The sequence below is a fragment of the Nycticebus coucang genome, chromosome 2, assembly GCF_027406575.1.
Source record: "Nycticebus coucang isolate mNycCou1 chromosome 2, mNycCou1.pri, whole genome shotgun sequence".
NCBI lineage: Eukaryota > Metazoa > Chordata > Mammalia > Primates > Lorisidae > Nycticebus > Nycticebus coucang.
The window spans coordinates 160,438,585-160,464,181 of record NC_069781.1 but is presented as its reverse complement, the minus strand read 5'-3'; the positions used below and the strand labels follow the sequence as shown (position 1 = coordinate 160,464,181).

Below are 25,597 nucleotides of genomic sequence, written 5' to 3'. Positions count from 1 at the left end.
ACAGTATTTGAACCCCATCTGTCCTAAATTGTAATTGACTGCTCTTTAGAAGGCAGGTGCTAATTAACTTCTTAACACTTCTTTGCACAGCCCTAAAAGCCCAGCCTTCCCGCTTCTCTGACTTCTAAGGTGTCTCTTTGAGTTGCCTTCTAAAAGAGGTGTATACTCTCACAGTGAGTATGTATTACTTTCGTAATTAAAAACTTGAAATAACATATAACTTTTAAAAGGGTGCAAGCATCCCCTTTCCTCTTCCTAACTCACAAATCACTCTTTTCATGGGTCAGCCTGTGAAGTAGATTCCCTTTCCAGTCCTCTGAGATTGTGAAGTTGGTTTTCCTTGGGTAAGACCCCGGGTCTGCATTTAAACACAAGTTCCTCAGAGGATCCGAGTCCTGGAACAGCTGGATGGAGACACTGGTCCTGTTTCTGACATGTTGTGCTTTGTTCGATGGTTTCAAAATATATCTGTCGAGCATCTCCACATTTTGATTGTCAAACAGCTGCTGATTTTTGTTGCCTTGTAAGAAAAATATAGCATGATGATTAATTACATGCTATTTACCCTTTGTCAGATTCATGTTCTGATTGCAGATTACATATTTCTTGGTTATTAGAACCTGGGCTAGTGACTAAACATTTTTAGTTTTTTGTTGTTTTAATGATCATTATTTTTCTTATCTGCTTTGGGTTATTTTCATTTTGGATATCTTTGGCTTTCTTTTTTTTATTATTTTATTATGTACTATTATTATAAATGTTACTGATGATATTCTATGCTTCTTAAATAAATATTTATTTGTTCCATCATATCCTAGCCCAAACATGTTTGCCCATATTTTGAATTTTCTCTTTGTGATAATTTCCAATTTGTGTGTGTGTGTGTGTGTGTGTGTTTTTTCCTGGCTGGACTATTAGGGTGCTTGCTATTATAATTATGGCACAGATATTCATATAGAAAACACATCTGTACTTGAATAGATAAATTAATTTAAACATTTATTGAATACCCACTTATTTCCTTTTTCTGTGGAATCTAAAAGTCATTTGAAGCTATTTTTGCGTTTTTATATCAGTCTAAATCAGGCAATTATATCACGTAAGTAAATACTTGGGCTAGAAACAGTGATTCGTTGACATTTGATGGTAATTATCAGTATTCTAGTTAAATTAAAGACTACTATTTAAAACAGGCATTGACAATGGATTAAAAAAGGAGGTAAAAATGCTCAGGCACATTCTTGAAATTCAATGGATGTCCGCCCTCATGATGCAGGGCCATGGATGAAATCTTTGTTTAATGATTATCCTGATTCTTAATTACTTTCATGGAAAATCTGGAAAGCTACTTTTCTCTCTCTGTAAAAAATACTGTTTTGAAAATATTTCTCTAGAGATTTTAAGACTAATAAGAGCCCAGATTCCACTGTTTTCAGACATTTCCTGGTGCTCCTAACTTCACACATTTACACTCATACGTGTACGAAATACTTGCTGCGGCATTTTCTTTCTGCCCAGAGAACAGCTGTAAAGATATTAATTGTGCTTTGGTTATAAATGGATTGCCAAAAGGGACAGAACGGGTTGTGTATCTCATCAGCATGCCCTGTCTGGTATAAATAATGAGACAGGAACTTGGTAAATTGGAAATTTGTGATAAAAACGAGATGTGATATTATGAAGTCCCACCAGTTCCTCCTTCTGGATCCATCGATTTTTAAGGCACACGGCAAGACTGCTAAATCAATGATTGCCTGTCACAAATGTTGGCTAAAAGGGCTATATTACTAGGGTCAACTACAAATTAGCCCAAAGGGTAAACACAAAGGTAGTACAAATGTTAAGGTGAAAAAAAGTCACAGATGTTATAAAATATAGTTGGGAAGGCACAGCTGTTGGAAAATGTGTGTGGTCTTTTTCTCCTATTCCATCTAATATTCTTAAACTGGGAAGAGTTATAGTAACTAGAAAGAGCTGGAAAAAGTGGAAATAGAACGGAATCAAGTACATTATTTTATTTCATCATTTCAGTTATTTTTAAAACAAAGGAGGCTTTTCTTTGATGTTTCCTCAAACTCGCTGAGTATGTCTATCAAATCTGCTAATTTTTGCTTTTAACTTTCATAAGCACCTAGCAAAGTTGCTATTTCCCAGCATGGCATCATGATTAAAATGTAAAGAAATCTTAAAAAAAAAAAAACTGTTTCCAAACGTGTTGTATAAATAGATCAGTTCACTTTGCATTTCTTTTCAAATAAAATCTGATTTATTTCATTGTGATCGAATCTGAGGATTGGAATAAAAACCCAACTCATCTACCTACGAGTCGGTAGATGCACTAATCATTTGCTATAAGGAAATCAATAGTCTGAAATCACAGCCTGCCTTTGAATTTGGGCTATTCATCACGTCCCTTCATTGGGAAGCCTTCGTTTACACATCTCCAACCTGCTCTCCACCTTTGCCTCCGAGCAGGTCTCAGAATAAATTTTTCCTGTATGTCCGTCACTCCTCAAACCTACCAGGGGCACAGCGCATGCAGGAATGTTCTTTCCCTACTTCTCTCCCCAGTAGGCTGTGCACTAACTCCCCAACAGTCAAGAAGGACCCGTATTCATCTCTGCTACCCATTCTTAGACCAGGACCAGTTTGATGGGATATTGTAAGCAATAAGCATTTATAGATTGAGAAGAAGGGATGAAAGAGGAAGAGTGGGGAGAAAGAAGGATTAAAACAGAGAGAAATGAAAGAACAAGATGAGCAAGTGAAATAGTAATTCAATCTTCCTCCTGACATTTTATTATATGGCTAAAAGGCATGTTCACATCACGTTTATTACTACATCCTTGGTCTAAAAGCATAATCAATTCATTTTTCTCTCTCCATCTTAGCCTTCCTCTCTTCCTCATCTTTCCTCTTCCATCGACTCAAATTTTAAAAAAAGCAAAACAAAAACCTTCCTTGTTGACAGAACTGTAATATTTTGTAAACCTGTTGCCTAACCTTCCACGTTGCTTTTTTAATTCAGGCATGCAGAGAACTTTGAATATGGTTTTTCCAACTCTCTTTAGGCGTGCACGTACCAATGTCTCACTACAGGCTGAATTCCCCTAATCTGAAAATCCAAAAAAAGCTCCAAAATCTGAAACTTTCTGAATCCCAACAGGACACAACAAGCAGAAAATTTCACATACGACGTCATGGGATAGGTCACATGCATTATTAAAAATAATTACAAAATTACCTTTTAGGCCATGTATATGAAGCATGAATGAATTTCCTGTTCAGACTTGTGCCTCATCCTCAAGATATCTCATTATGCAAAAATTCCAAAATTGAAAAAAAATGAAATTTTAAATATTCCTTGTCACCACCATTTTGGAAAAGGAAAACTCCACCTGTTTATTCTTCTAAGATGTTTGTGTGTTATGTGCCTTTGTTTAATATAACCACATTTCACTTCTTAACATATAACTATACAAGTTCCTCCTCTTCTCTCACACATCTCTTGCGGTGACCTGGGGGAAAGAAAATAGGTTTTCGTTGGCTACCCTACATTCAGGAATAAGCTGAAAGCACAGCACCAGAGGAGAAAAGGGTGGGGTTAGGAATTGATTTGAGTCAGCTGGATTTCAAATCCAGTGTTTCATTTTTTTCAAGGTGATATCTCTTTGCCAAGGCTAATTTTCTGATAATGGCCTCACCATGTTGGTTATTTATAAGGATTATATGTGTGTGGAGTTCTTAGTTACATGGGTGTCCTTGACTATTTAAGGTATTTCAACTTTAGAGCAGTGGTTCTCAACCTGTGGGTAGCAATCCCTTTGGGGGTCAAACGACCCTTTCACAGGGGTCGCCTAAATACATCCTGCACATCAAATGCTTACATTATGATTCATAAGAGTAGCAAAATTATTGTTATGAAGTAGCAACGAAAATAATTTTATGGTTGGGGGTCACCACAACCTGAGGAACTGTGTTAAAGGGTCGCAGCATTAGGGAAGGTTGAGAACTGCTGCTTCAGAGTCTAACTCCCTGAATTTGAGTAAAACATGAACTTGGTTAGAATAGGTCTCTTCACTTACTGGCTGTATACTACAATACATGGTACATTTGTTTAGCTTCTTTTAGCCTGCTTTCCCACCTAAAAATGGAGACAAGGGTATCTCTTTAATAGATGTGTTTGAAGTATAAAAATGAGTAAAGGAAGATAAGGGAATCTGCATAGTTTGTGGCATGTTATTGAATTAGGAGCAGGTGATGCATTTCTATTACTAGATTTGAAGTCCATGCCTCTATGATGAAAACTGAAATTTAATTTTAAATATCCTAATACAAGAATACATATACTCTACACCTCTTCCTCCTGCCCCACTACTTTTTTTTTTTTAATAGAATATAAGTGTTAGCTTTGGATCAAATCCAACTGGACTTAAATGCCAGCTTCTTCATTATTTCCTGGGCTCTGGTAATCAGAGAAGCTGCTATCTGTGTCAGCTGAAGCTGCCATATCAAATTCTCATAGACTCAGTGGCTTAGGCAATGTATAACTTATTTTTCACATGTCCTGGGGCTGGTAAGTTCAAGAACAAGGTGCTTGGAGGTCCTGTGTCCAGTGAGAGCTGGCTTCCTAGTTTGTAGATGTGTCCTCAGATGGCCGTCCTTGTTTGTGTGGGCCCTCAGAAAATCCAGAGGGATTTCCATAATAGAAAGAGGTCCACCAGACTTCAGAACTTCACGCCAGGAAACAGACAGTGCTTCCACCAACTCCCAACTCCCCCTGCCTGCTTCTTCATTATTACCAAATGGTTTTGTCAGTGTGTGTTCTAAGGAATTCTCCTAATCCAATTTCCTGCTTGCCCTGTGTGGAAGGCAACTACTCCATTCACTCTCTGCTTAACTTGTCTTTGACGCTTGATTTTCAGACTTGGGCTCTCCCTGATTACTCTCCATGGAGATGACTGCAACTATCTTGATGCAAAATTGTGAAAAAACAAACAGGCTCCAGCCTGTGTCCTGTGATGCTCCATAGCACCATTGTTTCCCATCTACCTGGGGGGGGAGTCTATACCTGATAAAGACTATCTTCTAAGCACTCCACCCCCCAAGCTATGTCCTCAATTTATTATTTATTCTATAGGAAGGTTTTATGAACAGAAGTAAGCATTTGCTATCATTCTGGATTCTATTTGGAGCTACAAAAATGGATAAGACTTTAGGAAGACAAAGTCATGTCTACCCTCTTAAGTATAGGGAAATACCGTACTGTTATTCTCTAATAAATTCAAATCGAAAGAAAGACAAATCAATACAAGGGATACATGACACTAATGAATCAGCCTGCCAGATTAATTTCTGAACACGTCCTTCAAAAGAAAATAACCTATGCATTCATTCTTAGTCACGTGTTTATTTATTGTCAAATATTTCCATCCAAGGCACTTTCTGAGATGTTGGAGAGAAAAATAAAAGTATTATGTCATATTCCCTGCACTTGAAAATGTAAAATTCAGAAACTTTATAGCATTTGTGAGGGTTTGTGTAGTAGTTAAGAGGGCAGGCTTCTTGTCTGGTTTTGAATATGGGCCTTATCCCTTTCTACTTGAATTGAGATATTTATGACAGATTCTCCAAGACTTATTTCAAAGATTAAGTGAATAAATATTTCATACTAAGCACTGTTCTTAGCATTTGTGTAACAAGGACAATATAGGGTCATATTTATATGTGATAAGGGCAGATTACGAAGGATTGGGTTAATTCTGGAGAAGTGGATTAGAAGAGAAAGTTGCAAGAAAAGGAATATTGTTCTTAAGAAGCCTAGTCTAAAAGGAGAAAATGTGTATGTCCTGAAATTTGTACATAAAAATTAAAGGTACCCTCCAAAGACAGTTAAAATACAGTTTTCCGAGAATCCAGAAGAAGAAATGATTCTACGTAAATCTTGAATCTGGATCACATTGAGTTAGGTGGTTATGTTAAGGATTCACAGGAATGGACTTGAGTGAGTAATAGCTGGAGATTGAGTGTGATGGCACACGCCTATAATCCTAGCACTTTGTGTGTGTATTGTGTGAGCCCACAAGTTCCAGACCAGGCTGAGCAACATAGCAAGATTGCGTCTCTATAAAAACATAGAGAAAAAAACATTAGCTGGGCATGATAATAGTGTCTGTAGTCCCAGCTACTTGGGGGGCTGAGGTAGGAGGATTGCTTGAGTCTAGGAATTTGAGGTTGCTATGAACTATGATCACACCACCATACCATAGCCCAAGAAACAGAGCAAGACCTATTTAAAAAAATAATAAAAGATAACTGAGAATATTAGAGTTCTGGGTACTTGCCATAAAAGGGCTGTTTAAAACCCTCTTTGGGCAGGCACTGTAGCTCACACCTATAAACCTAGCACTCTGGGAGATAGACTTGCTTAAACTGAAGGTGACTGAACTTAATTAAGCTCAGAAGTTCAAGACCAGCCCGAGCAAGAGCGAGACCCCATCTCCACTAAAAACAGAAAAAAAAAAATTATCTGCTGGGCATTGTGCCGGGAGCATGCAGTCACAGCTACTCAAGGGAGGCTGAGGGAGGAGGATCACTTGAGCCCAGGAGTTTGGGGTTGCTGTGAGCTACACTGCCCCTGTGACATAATAGAGTGAGACTCTCTCTCAAAATAAAAAAAAAAAAACCTCTTCCAACTTTCATTTCCCTAGATCAGCTACAAACTGATTAACCTATTTTCTGGGTGAGTTTTTCTAGATTTATAGCCTTGCCTGTGAAATTTGCTTGATTGAAAATTGAAGAAAGACATCATCTTTTTCTGACAGCCTTTCCTAACCTCAATATCAATGACCCTTCATATCTGTAGCCTTCCCTTAGCTGTTTCTCTGCCCCTCCTGCATTCTTCAGTGTTTCACTTGGACCTATAGCATTCTATCACATCACTTGGTAGCTTACTGTTTAATTTTCTGCATTGCTACTGGTCTGTTCTTTAACTGCAACAAAAAAATAGCTGGGCGTTGTGGTGGGCGCCTGTAGTCCCAGCTGCTCGGGAGGCTGAGGCAAGAGAATCACATAAGCCCAAGAGCTGGAGGTTGCTGTGAGCCGTGTGACGCCACGGCACTCTACTGAGGGCAGTAAAGTGAGACTCTGTCTCTACAAAAAAAAAAAAAAAAAAAGAAGGAAGACTCTTCTTCTAACTGCAGTTTCTTAGGTGCTTCAAATAAAGCACCTTTATGTTCAAATAAAGCTGGACACAAGCAGGATCTCAATAACAAGATGCTAAAATAATGAAGGGTCCAAATAGATTATCCCAATTTACCTCCATTCGAGCTACATCATGGAGACAGGACTGTATATTTAGTATGATATAGTATATACTCATTTCATTTTAAATCCCTTTGAAAGTGTTCTTATAATGATCACCAAATTAAACTTGTGTTGTCTAGGGTTTTCCCTTTCCAATAGCTCAGTGACTAAGGGGCTTTTCAATTCACCAGATTTGACATTTGATAGGATTTTGTCTTCCATATTCAGAAAAACAGGGCAATGCCAGCCACATTATTATCACTTTTCAAACTCCTGACTCTTAGCTGGAGAAGTAAGCTTATTCTAAAAGAATAAAATATTAACAGCCACTATAGTAGTTATAGTTTTGATCTCATGCATCTTAGCCTTAAAGTCATGCTTTATCAAACACAAATAGAGTAGCATGCCCAGGACAGCCCCGTAATGTGGTTCAACTGATGCCCTGGCCTCCAGAGAGTAGTGATTGTGAGTTATCTTCATGGAGCTTCGGGATCAGAATATGATGTGACTGGTAGTATTTCCATCTTTTGTTAACCTAACTCTTTTTTCTTTTTTTTTGGCCGAGGCTGGGTTTGAACCCGCCACCTCCGGCATATGGGATGGGTGCCCTACCCCTTGAGCCACAGGTGCTGCCTGTATTCCCATCTTTTGGATTAAGAAACTGAGTGCTAATGATGTGAAAAAACACTTTCTTGCTGTGTGAGACTCAAAGCTGTGGTTGTAGAATATGGTCTCAGTGTAATAAGATAATATCAACTGACACCCCTGACATTATAATTGTGTATATAATATTATATATATATATATAATGTATATATAGTTGTATGTATATTATATAGTTGTATATATATGTTTTTACTACATTATACCGCCTTTAATAAAATTAATTTAGCAGACATTTGCATTTTCCTACAATAATGAGAATCCATCTGAAAACATTGCTAAGATAGACTTTAAACACTGTTAGGACAGAAATTCTAACTCTCCTGCACGTTTTTTGACTCTTTATGTCTAACTTGGTGCCTTGTACACAAAACATACTGTATAAAAAAAAATTAAAAAAAATACCGTAAAAATAGCGATGGTGTCAATGAGATGAATGAGTTTATATAACAAGGTAGCGTGAATGAAGTTTCCCTACTGCAGTCCTCACATAGTGTCGAAGGTACTGAAGTGCCTCTGATAGCCTCATTTTACAAGGTCGGGATGAACATAGGTTCCAGTCTGAAGCTGTATGATGGCAGCTTTGTTCTCAAGAATTGATAGGATTTTCTTCCATAGGTAACAAATTAGCAAAGGCATCATAGTTGGGAATAGGCAGCTTATGAAGAGAAAATACACTTTTTTTTTCTCTGTTGTGTTAGAAAGGAGTCATCCTAGTCCAGAAAGGTTTATTTATGCACATGATACTGTAAAACAGGCTGCTTATTTGTTTTCACAACCAGGCCTCCAGTTGTCCTCATTATCTGTTTACAAAAGCAGTGCATACGCCACCATGCCAGCCTTGTTTGTGAAGACCACAGAAGGTACTTTCCCCCTGTGCATAGTGAACGTGGCTGAGATTTTACAGTTACACATTTTCGTACAATATTTTCCATTTCTTCCACCCAGTGCACATTACAGATGTTTGCTGGAATGATTAATGGCTGAATAGAAGACATCTGTATGCTAAGATGCACTTTCTAAAGTGTTTAATTGTTTCAGAAAGTTTCAGATTCATGTTAAAAACACAATGTCAAGTGTATGTGGATGTTTTATTAAGTTACACAACTGTTTGGTTCCCTAAATGCTCCCAAATAAAATATGGAAACTAAATTTTACTTCCCCAATTTGTGTCCCAAATCGTGGAGCCAGAGAAATGACAGGATGGTGCTGTTCGTCGCCGGACTGCAATGGAGAATCTGGCCCTGTTCCCATAATAAATGCAATTTGGAGCATGTGGACTTTGGCAGCAACATTTCAGGGCAGACTGAGAGTTGGCACATGAGGAAAACACCCAGAGAGCAACAGTTAGGCCTTCACAAAAAAGAGGGAGAGAAGGGGAAACTGATCATTTAGGATTCTGCTGTGTGATATATATGTCATAAAAGAGGTTTCTGAAGTGAAATGGAAGCCCATGCCGCCTCAGCCTCTTATTTAGTTGGCTTTTGTAAATGGCAAGATTGATCATTCACAAAAGAGAGGGGCTGATCAAAAAAATAAATAAATAAATAAAAGAGAGAGAAAGAGAGAGAAGGGCTGATCTGAGGTCATCTGGACATCACTCTTCTAGTTAGCCAGTGGTAATACAGAGCGGACGTTCCTTCAAGGAAGTGGATTTCCTGTCTTCCTGCTTATAGTTGAATGATCAGATGGTGTATTCCACTATTTATTTCCACTAGAGCTTGGCTGAGGAAGAAATCTCCATGTCTAGAGTTTTAAATAAAAAGCTGTAAATTTAGCTGATCCATGTTCAATCCTCCTTATCCTGCACAGACCCATTAAGGTGTCCCTCTAGAGGTTTGGCTATTTGGCATGTGACTTCAGTAATTAAACAGTAACACTGAAAAATACAGGTTGAATTTAGGCCATCTTTCCTACTGGGGAAATTTGCTTGGGGTCCTTCAAGAGAAATGAATGTTGAAGATTAAGGTATCAGTTCAAGAGACAGTGAAGAAAACTGCATGGGGGTCCCTGCATTTATTTTTCACGTTATGGTCTGTGATTGGTTGCAACTGAGTGGGGGTGGGAGATACAAACAAATCAACAAAACCACAAACACCAAACCTGTAGAAATACCTACCAGTCAAGTATGGACGTATCTGAAAGCAGTAAGAAATACTAGATTTGGCAGGACAGATTTAAAACATCCAAGGCCAAAAGCTTCCTCTAGCAAGGGATTATTTAAACGTCAACAAGTTATGCAGGTCTTATGAAATTATTGCTCTGCTATTCGACAACAATCCAAAAAGGTTGTCATGGCAACCTGTGCCCCAATACTGACTGTATTGCATAGGATGACAGAAGTTGGGTTTGTGAGTTTAGTTTTATTAAAATAATGAAGGCAGTTGCATCGTAGCTGTGACCTGTTATGTCTGTGATCTTTGGGATGTGTGAATGCTGAAGTAAGATATTTTTGAATGATAATGCCAGACACTCAGCCCATGCGTCGTATAGACCAAGCTTGGCACAGGGTAGCTAACAGGTCAAATATGAAGTCTGAAGATAATAGAAGAACAAGAATGCATGTCCTTCTGAATTTCAGTGACCACAGAGGTTCTGCCTCTGTATTTTCCCACCTGCTATGGAAATGCTGATTCTTTCAATATGTGTTGCAAATGACTCTTTGCAAATAGGGTTTGTGTCCTTCTCATCATAAGAGTTTTAGCTTTTTCCGATGTGCACGTTTTTACACTGCATCAAATGTTTGTTTTCCTGCTCAGGGTGTCAGCACCAGCATTTTTCTTTCTGAATAATGTGCAGAATTTGTGTGCTGACTTGCTCATAAAAAAAGGATAGCCTAGCTAACAGAGCTGCACTACCCAAACCCCAACATTTTATTTTCCTGGAGTCTTTCATCTTAGTTTGTTGTCACATTGGAATCTCTAATCTGACAGTGTAACGTCTCTGATGGATAATTTTGCTTGTAGTGTTTATTGTCATTATGGGGGGATATGTGTGGGTCTTGCTGCTAATAGGAAGAATCTTTCAGGTATGGCAAGAGGCATATAATACTGTGAGACTTCTGTTAATTAAAATCCAAATTTTAATTGGATTGGCAAATTTTACTTAAATATAAATGCAAATATATATATGTAGAATTCACCTTGGAATTGACATGTTCATGCTCGACTTGATAATAGCAGGCTGAATTGTGGTGACAGGGATCATTTTTGTTGACAACAGCTGGAAATACAACAGCTATATTATTATAATTAGGATCAGTATCAAGTTGGATTATAATAGGGGCTTTCTTGGAGAAATGGCACAGAGTCAAATTTATAGTCACTAGCTAAATGAGTCTCTTGTATCCTTGACAAAGAGACAAAAACAGCCCCGAATGAAAACACAAACAGAGAATCCTGGTTGTTATATTTCCTGGGTATTACCAAGGCTTCTATTTATCATATACCAACACTTGCCGCTTTGAAGGAACATTATCCTGCAAGGTTTACACTTTTCAATTTGCCTCCGTGGTCTGCATTCGGCGTGCATTTCCATGGAGAAGCCTACATTGCAACTGGCAATCTTTTCTGCAGCAAGATTAACCTCCAGGCATCCATTTTCCCCCCGATGGGTAATCACTTGACAAATGCATCCACAAAACCTCCACACACATCTGTCCCCGTGTACAGGTGCATCAATGGTCTTGAATCACTATTAGGAGAAATATCATCCTTGACAAAAAGTAGTGCTGCCTTTTCATTTTCAGATGTCTAAAGTTGAAGAAGAATGTGCATTTCCAGGAAGCCAGACACCAGGTAGAAATATCCCAGATGAGTATGTGGGTAGAAGCTTGTCTTAGCTTTGCTGCCATCACAGCCCTGTAGTTCATCTCAGCAATTGTGGGGGATTTGCACGGACTGGGAGAAAAGGCTTTCACTCTAATGCCATCCATTCTAACCACACTGAGAAACTTTTACTGGTGATGTGCCCACTGCCTAGCCTTGTACTTACTATATTAAACCCTTTTTTTTTTATTTATCCCAAAGTGATTTCATACCAAATAGGAAACTGACATGAGATAGATTGGATGGAAGAATACGAAATTGTGTGGGTGTGTTTTCTTTGGTCAATTTTCCTAACAAAATCACTTTCTTACTAACACGTGGACATATTGTTACATTTCTGACAGTCTTTTTGACTTCCTCCAAATTTAATGAATGAACTACTACTAAAACCATTATGCAGAGTTACACCTAATTATGAATTAAAACATCCACTGTCACTAAAAGTTGTGAAAGACTTACTTATTGTTCATTTTCACTTACATGAACAAACAGTCTACTTAAAGCAATAATGTCTGTCAGCTCATAGTGTCAAGCTTCTATACTTTTGGCATAAATGAATACTTTTCATTATCTCCACAAACTTATTATGGAACTTATAACTATCACCTTCCTTTTTACAGATTAGAGAATCAAGGTTGACCAAGGACCCATCATTAGTAAAAGGTGGAGATGAAATATAAGCCAAATGTTCTGGTTCAAGACAAATTGACTCAAATTTCTCTTCTCAACTCCTCTTTTATACATCATATTAATACATTTGATCCTTACACAAAACTGAGGTTTTCAGGATAAAAATAATTACTTTTGCATATGAAAACCTGAATTACAGAACATTAACCCAGCCCCTCCTCCTATATCAATAATGGTAGTGTGATGGGCTTTCCCTCCAATGATAAGATCAAGTTATAATAATAAAACAGGAACGGATATATTCATCATCAGTCTTGTAAACGCCTGAGAAATAGCCCCCCAGTTTTTTCCATTTAACAGGAAAGAATTTCCATGACTCTTATGGAGCTTGAAAAAAATACTTAAGGTAAATCTCAGAGTTCTTGGAAATAATCACAATAAAAATTAACATCTCTAGGGAGGGATGGAATTAAATTTTAAAAAGTTTTGTGCCCACTGCAAGCATTTAAAACTTTGGCTTACATCAGAATTGCCTGAGAAGATTAAAATTAATTCTCCGCCACTGTCTTCATCTTATTATCCCATAGATCTGGAAGGGACCCCAGGGATCTGTTTTTCCAAGGTTGAATCTAATGCACAGGCAGAGTTAGTAGTCATTGGCTTAGTATGTGGTTACTTTTGTGCTAGGTACTTACATATATTATTTGTTTAAATTTCACAACAATATATGTGTGTATATACACATACACATGCACACACATGTATGTACACACCCATACATGCTCAGAGAGTGCTATACAGTGTATACACATTTTAAGAAAGGAAAAAATTAGAATTATAATACTCAATATACAATGATAACTATAGATGAAAGTAAGTCACGTTGAGCACTTTTTGTAATTGCAAAAGTCAAACCTTTCTTGAGTATTACAAATTGAATACATAAAGTAGATTTAGATCTGAAATAACACGAGTCAAAGGATTTTCCCAAAGAAACAGATGTTTCAGAATAAGTTAGATAGAATTATTCTGTATCCAACAATATTAACTCCATACTACTTGCCCAAACATACCAACCCCACACACGTATGTGATGACACTGTTCTTCAGAAATATTTGGATTTTATATTTGTGTGGAGGCATTCTTTAATTTGAATCACCCACTAAAAGATAATTTTAGTATTGACAGGAATCTTTGAGAATAAGTTTACTTTTTCCAGTGCCTGGCAAGTTATCAGGACTAAATGTTCAGACTCATTAACCCATCTTCATACTGAGCGTTATTATATCTTGACTATTTCTTTCTAAGAATGTGTTACTTATCCATCATGGGGGAATGGAAGTTTTCCTTAGAAAGTTAAAGTAAATACACCAGACAACAAAACAAAGCAAACACAAGTCGTCATGTGGTCATTTGTACGGAAGAGTTCACCTTTCTCATCAGTATCTGAACTCTGCCAGTTCTTTCAATTACCCTAGAAATGTTTTCTTCCTGTTTATTCTTTTTCTTTAAGATTTTTGAACTCATTTTAGACTTTCAGAAACAGTTACCATATACCTCGGTCTTAAGTCTGTTTTGTTCTGTTTAGAACACCTAAGACTGGGTAATTTATAAAGAAAAGCAATTTATTTTCTCACAGCTCGGGAGAGAGGGGAGTCCAAGATCAAGTTGCCGGCGTCTGGAGAGGGTCTTCTAGTGGTGTCATCTAGAGAGGAGGGACATTGTGACCTCCCATGCATGAACACCCTCTGTCAAGCCCTGGTATGTGGGCATCTAATCCCATTGGTGAGAGAGGAACCTTCGCATGCACTAATCTCATGTTAAAAGCCCCTACCATTTTGCTATCCCATTGGCAACACCTGAGCTTTGTAGGGGACCCAGTTTGCCTTCAATTTAACATCTTAGTACAAGGATCAAAACAAAGAAAGAGACATCGATATCCATTTTTTAAATTGTCATTACCCAGTGTTAATGTTTCTTCTCCTTTTAACTGGACAACTGTCACCTCTTAGCTAGCCTGCCCTCCTAATCTGTATCTCAGCCTCTGGTTAAACCTGGGAACACTAACGGAGGGAGTAGCCCACAACAAAGGAGTGAATCTGTAAGTGAAATCACTTCTTTATGTGTGCAGAGTAAATGCAGCACTCCCTGTCTTGGCCTTGAGATGCCCCCTACGTTTTGAGCTTGACTCTCTAGCCTGGGCTTTGGGGATGGACTTTTCCTGTCACCTCCCATTCTAAATTTACTATTTATTTGGTACTTTTATGACACTATCTTCCTCAAACCTGGAAGGTTTTGCCTCCCATTCATCTCCATCCCATGTAATATTCAAAGGCTACAAACATTGTACTCCCAGGTGCTCATTGCCACCAGCTAGCTGAAGAGTTATTGTACAAGGAAATATATAAGTATTATATTTCCCAATGTCTGATGGAATATATTACACAAGAAGAAGCATTTAGTGCATTTTTTTTAACTGTAGATTTTGCAGAGTCACTATTCTGAGTACCAATTCCAATTTTAGAGGGCTATCAACTGCTCAACAAATATTATTATTACCTTTACTTATATTGACAATAATTCAAAATATTTCAAAGAGATTTTGACTGGAAAGATCATGCTGATGTTCTACCCTATTTCAGTGAATGCTGAGGAGCGTTCCTCAGGTCCCCTTCTTTCCCTTAGGACTGAAACACATGTCCCTCAATATTTGGGAATGCTGACTGCTGACAGCAATGCTCCCAGCTACCACGGACGGTCATCCTCAGCCTTTGGCCCAAGGCCAAGGCTCCATTCTCAGGGGCTTCTCACGCCCCGTAGCTGTTCAGTGCTGGTACACAGAGGCTTACTCCCATTTTCTGAGGGGGCATCCCAGCTCCAGAGCCTGATGTTAAGCGTCCAGCACTTACTGGATGAGAAAGACATTGTCCCTGGCTTCATCAAACATGATTACATTTTGTTTGTTTCATGAAACTAAAAATATCTTTTATTAATTTTTAAATGCAGACTGGAAATGGAAATACTTGATGCTAAAAAAAGTTACCATACGCCACTTCTCCAATCTTTCTCAATTTTCAGTAGTTCTCTGAATTTCCCCTGGTCTCTCACACTATTTTGCCTTTCTGTGGGCTTGACGTAACGCTTGGAATTTCTTCCATGCCCTTCCTTGCCCCAAACTTTACCTTTCTTTAATAACTTAACTCAAATCCACCCTCCCTTAGATGATCATCCCTGACCGCTGTCTCCACTGGAATAGGTGATGAATCTATATTGGTGCTGTTGCATTCAGCTAAGTTTCTGTCCTTATTTGTCTATTCTCCCTTTTTGCTTTTACCACGACATTGTAAACTTCTTAAGTGCGGAGAGTTGGTTCCTATATATGTATTCCACTTCAAACAAGTTGTCTGTGCTCAATTGTTGAATGAATGAGTGAGTAAAAAATAGAAAATTAGTCAGAAATAAGGTTTTGATTCTATTATCCATAGTCCCAATTACGTAGTCATGCTGATTAATTGGTGGTTATGATCTAATTTTATATTCAGAAGAATTAAATAAGATGAGATAAAATATTCTTTTGATATTTCTGCACAGCATTTTTTTCTAGTAGCCAATTTTTACAGGTACATCCATTTGTGTTTTGCAAGACTCAAAAGCTACATGCTATATTATATTATTAACCTTATGTTTCTTATTCCCTTGATAAAATTCCTTTGCATATTCTCCAAGTCCACATAAATTTAATAGGTATCTTCAAAATGAAAGCTACAAAGGAACCTAAAGTAATACTAATACTACAAGGGTTGTCTTAATATAATACTCTGGCCTAATGATACTTTTTCTTTTAAAATGCTTGGATATAGTTGAAGTTAAAGCAATATATCTATATAATTAAAGAGATATGTTTCTTTACTATTTCTCTACACATAGATTAATATATGATATACTTGAAAAAACTTAGCTTTTCTCAAAGAATAATGTGTTAATTATTATGTTATTTTTCTCTTTTTTTATTAGGTACATCTGTCACTAATGTAACAGCTACAGATGCTGATGATCCAGTTTATGGAAACAGTGCAAAGTTGGTTTACAGTATCTTGGAAGGGCAGCCTTATTTTTCCATTGAGCCTGAAACAGGTTTGTGGTCTAAATTTTGAATTCTATTTACTGTGTTTTTGCTTGAGGGAAACACTTTTCTTGGGATATGAATTATGAAATGTTAGAGTTAAGTATTTCACTTTCTACATCAGTAACATTTGAATATGCCATGTGAGATACATGGTAAGCTCTACGATCATTTTGATAGTGATTAAAACAAATTGCACAGCCTTTGTAAAATATCATCTATTTAACAGATGGCCTCACATCACATCATTTTTCATCCTGGAATAAAGGGAAAAATGTGCTTGTATATCAGACCGTATTAAGTATCAGCTCTGAGCATAAATTAAGTTGCTTATTGACTCTATGGTTGACAAGTGACATATATATTTCTAAGTTTCAGTTTGCGTATCTGTAAAATGGGTATGGAACCTACCTCATTGTGTTATGATGCAAATCAGATGAAATCAGTATCAAACATTCAGGGTGTGGCATGTGGTAATCATTCAATGCATGTTAGATATCATTACATTTACATAATATTTTCTTCAGAGTTTGAGTAGCTAGATATCAGTATTGGGTTTTACAATGATATTCTCATTTACAATGATATTCTCATTATAAAACCCAATACTGATATCTAGCTACTCAAACTCTTATGAAAATATTATTATGAACAATATTAAACCTGGCAAATGCCCTATGATCTGGTGGTATGGATTTTATAATCCATGAATTACATTATCTAAAAAACAGACAAACATAAAACCTTTAAAAAATTGATTTAAAAAATAACTTTACAAAAATAAGTTTTTGTAAATGAAGATGAATATATTTAATTGTTTTAATTTAACAGCATATTAAGAGACTAAATCTATTTTGTCAAACTGTTGTAAATGCATCGATCCTATGGGGTTTTGTTGTAGCACAATTAACATTTATTATTAAGAATGATAGTATAATTTAAACATCATTAAGGACAATTATTATTAAAAACAATTTACTTTGTATATCTTTTTCTTCTGCATCTGGTGGTTTTGTCTGCAAATTTCCAAAGAGAAAAATTCAATGTACAGGCACATATACATATATTAGTATTTCTTTTATTCATGCGTGTTTAGCATTATGAAATAAATTTCTGTAATTTACCATGAAGTCAATTATTAATTAAATTAAATTTTAAAGCCTTTCATTGCTTTTATTTAATTCAAAGAGTAAAATTCTTATGCATTTAATAGTGAGAAATGTACATTTTTATATAAATAGGTCATGCCTTAAAATTGAATTTAGATTTTGAAATAGGAAAGAACTCTTATAAAATGCATTAATTAAGGGTTAGTTATATATCCTTCCTCAGCCAAGAAGGAAGTCTGTCTTAAACTTCATCTGATGTTAGTACCTTGAAGACCCTAGGGAAGTGGCAGAGCAGGTGGTCAGCTCTGGGTTTTAAGGGAAAAACGGTCTGGGGATGTCTTTTTACTTGGCCAATGGCAGAGTTGGGACAGAGTTGAGATGTACACCCAAGTCCTGAATTGCAAACTACTCTCAGATTTCTCCAAACTTCTCTTCTCATGGGCAGTGATTATGACATAGGGGATTCTGTAAGACAGAAACGTGTCAGCTGCCTATGTGCAGTTTAATAGTGCTCTCCTCTGATTAGTGCCCTTTCCTTCATGCGGGTCTTTTGGTCTGCCATTCCTATTGAAATATTGTAATATATATATATATGCAGTATTTAAATATAGATATTAATCTAGCATATATCCATTGAGCATTTACTATTTCCCCAGCTCTGAATTAAATATGGGGATAAACAAATCACAAAGGGGAGTCTTAACCTTACCATCCAAGTATCTTACCATCCATTTTGGAAGATAGACTTTTTCCAACATAAAGAAAACATAATAACAGCTTTTAAATAATTTGTATGGTAGGAATAAATGACTATGAAGTATAGATAATTAAAGCCCCTTATTAAGTGAGAAGATTTGGGCAATTTTCAATCTCATTGAAATGGGATTTGCTTACTAAATGTCATCAGCGATAGTTAGTATTTACTTTTTCCACCCTAAGGACTACCTAAACAATACATTTAGTTTTATCATTTTAAAACTGACAGATATAAAATTGCCTGAACTATATTTTATTTATTTATTTTTGAGACACTTTTTCACTTTGGGTAGAGTGCTGTGGTGTCACAGCTCACAGCAACCTCAAACTCTTAAGTTTGAGCAATCATCTTGCTTCACCCTCCTATGTAGCTGGGACTACAGTCGTGTACCATTAGGCCCAACTATGACCTATATTGTAGAAAGTTTATTCTGGCATGAATGTGGATAATGTAATGTGAAGAAATGATACTTGAAGAATTCAAATAGTAGTTGCTTAATAGATGTTGGGTGAATGAGACTGAGATTTTTAACTAAAGCAGACACAATGCAAATGGAAATGGAAGCTAAATGCAAAAATCAATAAAGAGTCAACCTAAGTTTCTATCTAAAACATAAATATGTATGAGTGAAATATAAACATTTTGGGGGTGGCACCTGTGACTCAGTGGGTAAGGTGCTGGCCCCATTTACTGAGGGTGGCGTGTTCGAACCCGGCCCCAGTCAAAATGCAACAAAAAAATAACTGGGTGCTTTGGTGGGTGCCTGTAGTCCCAGCTACTTGGGAGGATGAGGCAAGAGAATCACCTAAGCCCAAGAACTGGAGGTTGCTGTGAGCTGTGATGCTACGGCACTCTACTGAGGGCAACAAAGTGAGACTCTGACTCTAAAAGAGTCAACCTAAATTTCTACCTAAAACATAAATATGTATGAATGAAATATAAACATTTTTGTGTAAATGCCTACATAATTATGCTTGAGCATGTTCATATGAAAGCAGAAAGGTTTTTTTTTTTTATTTCTGCAGAATCTAAATTTGATTCTTTCTCTGAGGCCTTTTCTTTTCCAAAAATTTTTTGAGTCTGGTATAAGTGTTTTAGAGGAGGGTATAAGAGCTTGCAAAAACAGCTTGAGAATACTGCTTAGAATTTTTGTGTGAAAAAAATACAGAAAAAATGGACAGAGCACATTGGACATTTGGCTTTTTGGTTCTACAAGCATATGGAAACAGCGCACTCTGCCTGGTGCCTGAAAGAGGTAGACCAGTTGGGTCCTCTGGGAAGTAGATGCTCAGACAGATTTGGGAACGCTGGTGACTTAGTGGCTTCTGAACGTGAAAGACAACAGAGGCAGAAAGTGGGATTGGCAGGGAAGTCCTTGGGCACAGCTCTGATATCCAGGCTAGGGAGGAGGACAGAGAGAGCTCATGCAGATCTGACAACATCCGGCCAAACCTACAGGATCCTCAAAGCAAAGATTACCCTTAAAAGTAGTCACATCTTGGGGGAGGATGGATGGAGGGAGGGTAATTGGTGGGACCACACCTATGGTGCATCTTACAAGGGTACAAGTGAAACTTACTAAATGTAGAATATAATGTCTTAACACAATAACTAAGAAAATGCCATGAAGGCTATGTTAACCAGTTTGATGAAAATATTTCAAATTGTATATAAACCCAGCACATTGTACCCCATGACTGCATTAATGTACACAGCTATGATTTAATTAAAAAAAAAAAAAGTAGTCACATTTTGTACAGAAATGAGCAGGCTTTCATAAAGCCACCATGCTCCGTCACTGGCCAGTATGCCCTGGGAAGAGCAGGGCCTGGCTTGAAGCCAGAGGCTAATCCCCAGGGCATGTCCACTGCGCACCTCAGCTAACTGCACTTCTTACTAGGGGAGGCCATCTGTGGCTTCCACAACATGTGCATCAATATAAAAGAGAAAACAACTTCTCACCCTATCAAATTGGCTGACTACCATATGTAGGATTAGCAAGTTCTCGGTGAATTAACTGACAGCTTGAGTATTTCTAGATGCATTGATTTTAAAAAATGCATGCTACGTATCAAAACATTAAGAATGTCAACTAATTTTGATCCAGGAATTCAAATTCTAGCAAAATGAAGACACTATCAGGGATGAACTGACATTCGCAGTGTACAATGAATATTCCCCTGAGAGTGTCTAATAAGATGGCTCTCTGTCCATGACTTCAGGAGTAACTCAGCATAACTGGGTCAGAAACTGTTGGCTAAATACCAGTGGACATTGTATTTACAAGGCATCATCCTCTAGTTCCTTTTCATACCAGGACACGCTGGTCATACCAGGAAGGGTTCCATCTGTAGCTAGAATGAACTCTACTATCACAGCCAACACTCCCTCAACAGGCTACGTAAGTGATCAAATTCATGATCCTTATAAAGAAAATTACTCTCTCACCACTGGAAGCTTATCTTTGATGCTAGAATATTTTTAAGAAGGGAAAAGAATCTAGAGCATGAGAGAGAAACAATTTATGTGTCTTGTTTTTTTCTCCCCAAGACTGCTAAGAACAGAACTCTGGATTTGGGAAGCGTAAGTTCCACTGTCCCCTGCTTGTTACATTTTCACTTTATGGAATTATTGTTTGTTGCTATAATATATTAGGGAAAGCTCCTCTCTTGTTTTGGTTATCAGCTTAAGACCACAAACAGATATGCTATTTGTTCTGTTTGTTGTCTCCTTTGAGTTTAAAACAATCAGTGATTATCTTATTTGTTGACTTATTTATACAGGCTGTCCATAAAGTTCATGTGCAATTTAAAATAGACAGCTACTTCAAATTTAAAATAGACAACTACTTCAAATTGCACATAAACTTTGTGGACACTCTGAGTATATATATTTTTAAGTCAGTTCCTATGCTAGAGTGTATGGTCTGAGAAAGGATCAGGCTTGTCTGATTTGTTGATTTTTCATCCTTATGCCTAGAATAGTCTGGTCCCTAGAAGTCCTTCAATAAGAAGTTGAAAAGGGAGGAGGGAGAGAGGGTGGGAAGGAAAAAAAGACAAAACAGGCAAGGGAAAAACAGAAAGAAAGAAGAAGAATTAACAGAGAGAAAGAGAAATTCAGAAGGTAGGAAAGGAACCAGCTAGGAAATACAGCTTGGTTTCCAATATATTTTCCTCTGTTTTTCTGATAGAAAGACATAATGTTAACCTCAGAAATGATTTTTTTTGTTTGAAATTCATTTAAGACTAGCACTCATGCCATTTCCAAATTGCATACTATGTTTAAGTGTCTAGGCAACACAATGCTATTCTGGTACTTGCAAAATGAGCCCTGAGACTATAATAAACTCTTGCTCAGATTCACTTCTAGATCACTTAGGGAGCTACGAAAGGTTCAGGGGCCACTAAACAGGAAAGAAATGGTTCTTACTGGCTTTGATTTCCAGGGGTCACTGTACAGTACTACTGCTAATAAGAATAAGAAGAATTAACAATATAAGGAAAATTCTATGCGTTTGTACAGTCTAGGTTTGCAGAGTGCTGAGCCAAATTGTAGAGGGAAGCATTTCTGTCTCCATTTTGCAAATCAGAGAACAGAACTGTATTTCAGAGAAAATAAGGTATAAGGTCTTCCCCACCTTTAGATAAATTTCTCTGTCAAATTATAACCACAGGAAGAATAAAAGTGACAAGAAATTAAACAAGGACAACCTCATTTCTTGCACACTTATTACAGTCTTGGCATTGTGCTGGTTGGGTTTGCATGCATTATCAAATTTATTCCACACATTATTTTGAAGCAGATATTAAATCTGACTTGATACATTTCTTGCCTAAGATATTTGAAACAAGATTCCAAGTAAATCTGTCTGATTCTAGACCCCAATTTTAAGATGTTCACTTGACTCCAAAGCCAGTGTAGTTCATGCCGGGGATGTCATTGGTTTGGAAAGAAACCTACAGAACTTAGAAGCATGCTGAGTCCTTTTTATCCATAGGCATAGGAGGTAGTGTGGGGTCAGAGAAAGTGTAAGGCAGTAGTCATTATGAAATGAATTATTATTGTAAATACCTTTCATTGTGGTACTTCTAAACAATGAAAATGGCTTATTTTGTATTCTAAAAATACATAGTTTTATTTTTTTCTCCCTGTCACCCCTAATATTATACATTTACTTATAACATTTTGGGCACAGACAGGGAGAAATGTGGCATTTATTTAAAAGGCACTAATTTGAGGACAGCAGTGAAAAAACAGTTGCAGTTCATCCTACTTGACTAAAGATGGAAAGTCTAAATAAAATGCAAGGCAAATGAATAACAAATGTTTAATTATCTAAAGAAACCAATGTAAAGTTTCAGGACAGTCTAAACTTTGCTCCAGGCAAGTGAGAATATGAAAAATGACCTGCTTAAAAATAAACAAAGTTAATTCATTGACCTTTTTTGTTTTTTTTCTTGAAACTCAGACCATCTTTCTTCATTGGATACAAATGAAATTTGTCTCTGTGGAACCTGTTAAAATGAGCTAAGTAAAAAAAAAAAAATACTACTTGGGAAAAAAAAATCCATGTGATGAATGGTTCTCTTTTAGAAAAATCAAGATAATACATGGAGTCTTCATGCAATGCCTTCATGGAATTGAGTCATTTCTATGCCGTCTGAGTAAAAGTGATAAACTGCGAACACACAGGGTCTCTTTTTAATCAGGATAGCATAGATTATCATTTCTACCACCAAGGGGACTGGATAAAGAATTTGCCTAATGCAAACCTTTGAGAAGAAATATTCAGATAAACACAGGCAGGCCAAAATTGCTGGAATGTATCTTGACAGGTGGAATGTCTTCATATTTTACGTTACTTGATATTTCATAGACATTTACATGCTGTCATGTTCTAGGCCCTCAGGATGAAATGTTGTGTATGATAAATACTATATAATGTAGGGTTCATGATGCAGGCATGGAAGAGAGTGGCGACTTAGCAAACTTGCGTGGAGATCAAGAACTTTCTTTTAGGATAGTGACACAGAAGATATTCTGAAAAACTGATGGCAAGTTAGCAAACACAGGGTGTGGGGTAGAGAGAACTGTTGGATAAGCTTTTAAAGCAAGAGGAAATTATTGTCAGTGCAAAAAATAAATTGGCGATCAGAGTGATATTGAGAAATTAAGTAGTTTTCACTTCTTCAGTGTTATCAGAAGAATTTTTACTTGAAGATATTTTTAGATACACAATACACTAAGGCTAGAATTTATAAATCCAAATTTTTGTACTGATTTCTAAGACTTTGGATGAGTTCTTTGATCTCTCTGACTAAGAATACATATTATTATTATTTTTTTTTTTTTGAGATAAAGTCTCACTCACCCTGGGTAGAGTGTTGTGTCATCATAGCCCACAGTAACTTCAAACTCTTGGGTGCAAGAGATCCTCTTGCCTTACTCTCCCAAGTAGCTGGGACTACAGGTATGCCCTACTGTGCCAGCTAGGTTTTGTTTTGTTTTGTTTTGTTTTCTGTTTTAAGTAGAGATGGATCTCGCTCTTGCTCAGGCTGGTCTTAAACTCCTGAGCTCAAGGGATCCTCCTGCCTTGGCCTCCCAGAGTGTTAGGATTATAGGAGTAAGCCACCGAACCCTGTTCTAAGAATATAGTAACACTGACAATAATACCATTTTTATTTATTCATGATCTTGAAAAACAATATGCTCCAACTTTTGCTTTTAATCTTCACAAATTAAGAATATACACATATATGGTTGACTGGATTAAAAAACACAAGCCATCCATTTGCTGTCTGCAAGAAACACACTTGGCTTCAAAAGACAAATTAAAGCTCCGAGTCAAGGGTTGGAAGACAAGTTTTCAGGCAAATGGAATTCAGAAGAGAAGAGGAGTTGCAATCTTATTTTCAGATACATGTGGATTTAAAGCAACTAAAGTCAAAAAAGACAAAGATGGTCACTTTATATTGGTCAAGGGAAAAATAAAACAAGAAGACATTTCAATTCTAAATATCTATGCACCCAATTTAAATGCTCCCATATTCTTGAAACAGACCTGACTCAGTCTCAGAAATATGATATCTGATAATACCATAATAACAGGGGACCTTAACACTCCTCTTACAGAGCTGGACAGATCCTCTAAACAGAAACTAAACAAGGATATAAGAGATTTAAATGAGACCCTAGAACAACTGTGCTTGATAGATGCATATAGAACACTCCATCCCAAAGATAAAGAATATACATTCTTCTCATCACCCCATGGAACATTCTCCAAAATTGATCATATCCTGGGACACAAAACAAATATCAACAGAATCAAAAGAATTGAAATTTTACCTTGTATCTTCTCAGACCATAAGGCACTAAAGGTGGAACTCAACTCTAACAAAAATGCTCGACCCCACCCAAAGGCATGGAAATTAAACAATCTTCTGTTGAATAACAGATGGGTGCAGGAAGAAATAAAACAGGAAATCATTAACTTCCTTGAGCATAACAACAATGAAGACACAAGCTACCAAAACCTGCGGGATACTGCAAAAGCAGTTTTGAGAGGAAAATTCGTCGCTTTAGATGCCTACATTCGAAAAACAGAAAGAGAGCACATCAACAATCTCACAAGAGATCTTATGGAATTGGAAAAAGAAGAACAATCTAAGCCTAAACTCAGCAGAAGAAAAGAAATATCCAAAATCAAATCAGAGATCAATGAAATTGAAAACAAAAGAATCATTCAGAAAATTAATGAAACAAGGAGTTGGTTTTTTGAAAAAATAAATAAAATAGATAAACCACTGGCCAGACTAACAAGGAATAGAAAAGTAAAATCTCTAGTAACCTCAATCAGAAATGATAAAGGGGAAATAACAACTGATCCCACAGAGATACAAGAGATCATCTCTGAATACTACCAGAAACTCTATGCCCAGAAATTTGACAATGTGAAAGAAATGGATCAATATTTGGAATCACACCCTCTCCCTAGACTCAGCCAGGAAGAAATAGAGCTCCTGAACAGACCAATTTCAAGCACTGAGATCAAAGAAACAATAAAAAATCTTCCAACCAAAAATGCCCTGGCCCAGATGGCTTCACTCCAGAATTCTATCAAACCTTCAAGGAAGAGCTTATTCCTGTACTGCAGAAATTATTCCAAAAAATTGAGGAAGA

General features: G+C 36.9%; 1 protein-coding gene across 2 annotated transcripts in view; it reads left to right on the top strand.

Moving 5' to 3' along the window:
• Positions 1-25,597, top strand: part of CDH8 (cadherin 8) — a 435,918-nt gene that overhangs the window by 197,940 nt on the left and 212,381 nt on the right. For both annotated transcript variants that reach the window (XM_053603265.1, XM_053603259.1), the window contains exon 4: positions 16,441-16,560. In XM_053603265.1, the coding sequence (XP_053459240.1) occupies positions 16,441-16,560 (120 nt within the window). The remainder of the gene's footprint in view (positions 1-16,440; positions 16,561-25,597) is intronic.